Source organism: Morone saxatilis, unplaced genomic scaffold (assembly GCF_004916995.1).
Source record: "Morone saxatilis isolate NCDOM2014 unplaced genomic scaffold, NCSU_SB_2.0 Contig21, whole genome shotgun sequence".
In the NCBI taxonomy this organism is placed as follows: domain Eukaryota; kingdom Metazoa; phylum Chordata; class Actinopteri; family Moronidae; genus Morone; species Morone saxatilis.
This window is the reverse complement of record NW_023339774.1, coordinates 15637355-15640578: the sequence shown is the minus strand read 5'-3', so window position 1 is coordinate 15640578 and position 3224 is coordinate 15637355. Positions and strand designations below refer to the sequence as shown.

The 3224-nt window shown below is 39.6% G+C and overlaps 1 protein-coding gene across 3 annotated transcripts in view; it reads right to left on the bottom strand.

Moving 5' to 3' along the window:
* arhgap24 (Rho GTPase activating protein 24) overlaps window positions 1-3224 on the bottom strand; it is a 69299-nt gene that overhangs the window by 21388 nt on the left and 44687 nt on the right. The window contains exon 1 of one of the 3 annotated variants that reach the window (XM_035667521.1): window positions 818-997. The exons of the other annotated variants lie outside the window; for them this stretch is intronic. Within the exon in view, the coding sequence (XP_035523414.1) occupies window positions 818-890 (73 nt within the window). The 5' untranslated portion in view covers window positions 891-997. Of the gene's footprint in view, window positions 1-817; window positions 998-3224 lie in introns of those variants that run through there. 3 annotated transcript variants of the gene reach the window in all.

The following is a 3224-nucleotide window of genomic DNA, read 5'->3' as shown; positions in this document are numbered from 1 at the left end:
ATTTCTAAACGGGTTTATTAAGCAAACCCCTGAAAAACTTAACAATACTATCAACAACAATAACAAAAATTGTCAGTATGTTCTAATTTGAACAGACATTCCATAAAAATGAGCTCTAAAAATGATCACTTTTTTTTTTTTTGTGTATTCAAATGTGGAATGGATTTTGTAGGAGACTTGCTGGGAAAATGCTAAGTTCTTCCAGACTTTGATTGTGCTGCTTGCCAAGTGGAGGAAGCAGCTGCTGCTGGCCCAGAAAACAATGCAGACACTGTAACTACCTTGTTTGGCTTTTAAATGACCAAAATATGTGTCATAATTCTCCCAGTGTGTGTGTGTGTGTCTGTACAGCAGGAGATTAAATGAATGCATCAGTGTACTGTTCTCTCTTGTCTGCAAGAGTCTTCTTGTTTGCATGCAAGCAGGGGCAAGTTGAGATTCAATATTGTGTCTAATGATAGTCTTCTCAGAAGTCCACACATCATAAATACCTCCAACAGAACAGGAAGTCACTCACTGAGCGACAAACCAAACTACAAAATGTTTGTTCATTCATACAGAATTATTATGAGGATCATCATTTTCTCTTTCATCTTTGGTTTTACAAGTGATGGCACCCTTACACACGTTTCATTCATGAGTGATATCACCTCCAGATGATCTAATCCCTCTGCAAAGTGCAGCTGTTACAATAAAGAAGTCTGTGGTAAAGCCATCAGTGTTTGTTTAGAGAAAGACACCTATTGTACTGCAGCAGAGAGACACATATAAAGCTATCGACATGCTCAAAATAGTCAAATAACGCATCTATCGTTACCTTGATGTGAGGATAGTAAATCAGATAATCCATACTGTGGTAAACTATGAATCGCCTGATGAACCATCTCCATGTCTCCTCCACACTCCAGAGAAGAATCTCCCTGAATGGGTTACAAAGTCCCGACCGCCTGGGTTAACTTGAGGACGGGAGTTCCTGACTGAGGAGTTGCTCTGCCAGTTTTTGGCCTGGCTCAGAATGAGTGAGTGAGCACAGCTGAAAGGGTGTGAAAGAGAAAGGGAAGGAGAGGAGGGAGGTGAGGTTTGAAGAGGGGGTTGGGGGAGCAAACACTCACACACACACACATACTTCTCTTAAGCACTGTAATGGGAACAATAGGCAGATCTCTCTGAAGGCATGGGTTTAAAAGGGCCACTGGTTTGACACAAGGCATGACCCCATAAGCAAACATGGGATGTCCCATTCACACTGCAGTGCTTTGTTAACATCTTAAACCACAACCTGTTGAGAGCATAATGATGTAATATTGACTTCTTGCAAATTGGAATTAAATGAGCCTTAATATGATGTATGTACAGCATTATTACTATTATTATAAATATAATATTATTGATATTATCACATGAATACTACTGTTACATATAATAATACTTTTAATAATATTTAATTTATTTTTTTACAAAGAACTAAAAACTTGCAGTAGGTTGTCACATGAACCGTAGCCTAAAAACTCTTAAAGTTTTTTGTGGCTCCAGAGAGAGCTGCACAAAATCTGATGAATTGCCTCAAGCGATGTCACTTGAGTCAGTAACTGCTGGGGCTAAAGAAGTAAAAAAAAAATATATATATATATAAATCTTCAGTTGGGGAGTTGGAAAGTCGCGAGGTTAACAGACCTCTGTAGCCTGCGCTCCATCTCTGCTTGAGGCTAACAACTTACTAGCATAACACACCAAAATCTCCAAACTGCCAATGCTGTCAAGCTGCATTGTGGGTAATGTAGGCACAAGGTTTTCACAAATAAGACGAATGCATGTAATAAAAAACGATATCTCTGGTTCTGATGCGTTGATTGTGCAATCCTAAATTGGTGGAGAAAAATAATTCCGTACCCTAGAAAATAGTCCAGCATATAATATGAAAGGGACCAAATATAAATATAATATATACAAATAATATACCCACATCTCCAAAGTTAATGTAATAACTGAACAAGAAATATATAAGAAGTTGGAGAATTATTTTCTTTGAAAGGTCAGTAACGAATAATAATTGTTCATTGCAGCCTGAGATGACAATATACTTCCACCATCCTCACATTGTGATTACTGTTAATGATATAAAAACGTCAAAAGACCAAATAATCAAAATGATACCAAATCCAAAAAGCATAAACTCTCATTACAACTTGTACATTTCTCATGCTGCACAGAATCCTGATGTATGTCTGCAGCTTCATCTTCCCATGTATCTGTAAAAGGTGTTCTGTTTCACCTGACCCCCAGTGAGGTATCGATGGCTAATTCTCTTCCTGGTGGAACGGTGGTCCTTGCCTGTCAATCGACATAATCTGAAGGCAGACACCATAACATTAGCCTCCACCTGGGTCCCCAGGGACATTGTCTGGTGGAGAACACAGCCTCCATAGAGTTACTATGGCTATCCATTACCATCTGATGCGGAATGAGTAACAAAGTGAATAGGAGTGGGGAGGTCAAAGGGGACGAGGGCTGTTTGGCTCTACTGTCCCTCCACAGGCGCCCATGGGGAAGAAGGTAATAATGGCACCAAAAAAATGGAGAATAATGACATCAACTCTAAATTCTCTGTATTCTTTGCTGCTGAAAAGCAAACATGATACCATGACTACTTGGGTTCTGAAGCCACAGGGTTAGCCACAACGACGCAAATCTCTATGTTCTATTTCAAAACATTCTCCTCGATAAAAAACTCTGTTCTCACATAAAAAAGGGGAGTGAACTGCGCCGGTCAAAGGCAGCTGTTGTGTAGTATGAGCGGGCAATGTTTTAATGAGTTGTCATGAGGACAGTCTGGATAGCAATGGGTCAGTCCGTTCATGGAGGTCACAGGGCTGTCAAAAAGCCAAGTGTCTCTGTTCTGATTTCATGCCAACTAAATAAAGAGCTATGTCTGTGTGTCCTGCCAAGGCTGCTGTAAATATAACATTATGTAAGCGGAATCGATTTCAAATTTAGGAAAAGGAAACATGGCTCAGACTTGACTTAAAGTCCTGAGCTTGTGTTGGAACATGAGGTGACATGATAATTATAAAGACTAGACACTAATACAAAGGTAAAAGTAAGTTGCTTGGTGTCCGCTGGTGCACTTTGAAGGATTGTACCTGTCTTTCGGTATGTTTTAGCCCGTTTACTACAACCACAGCATATGTCTAACAATGCTGTCTTCTTTTTCCACTGTAAGTCTG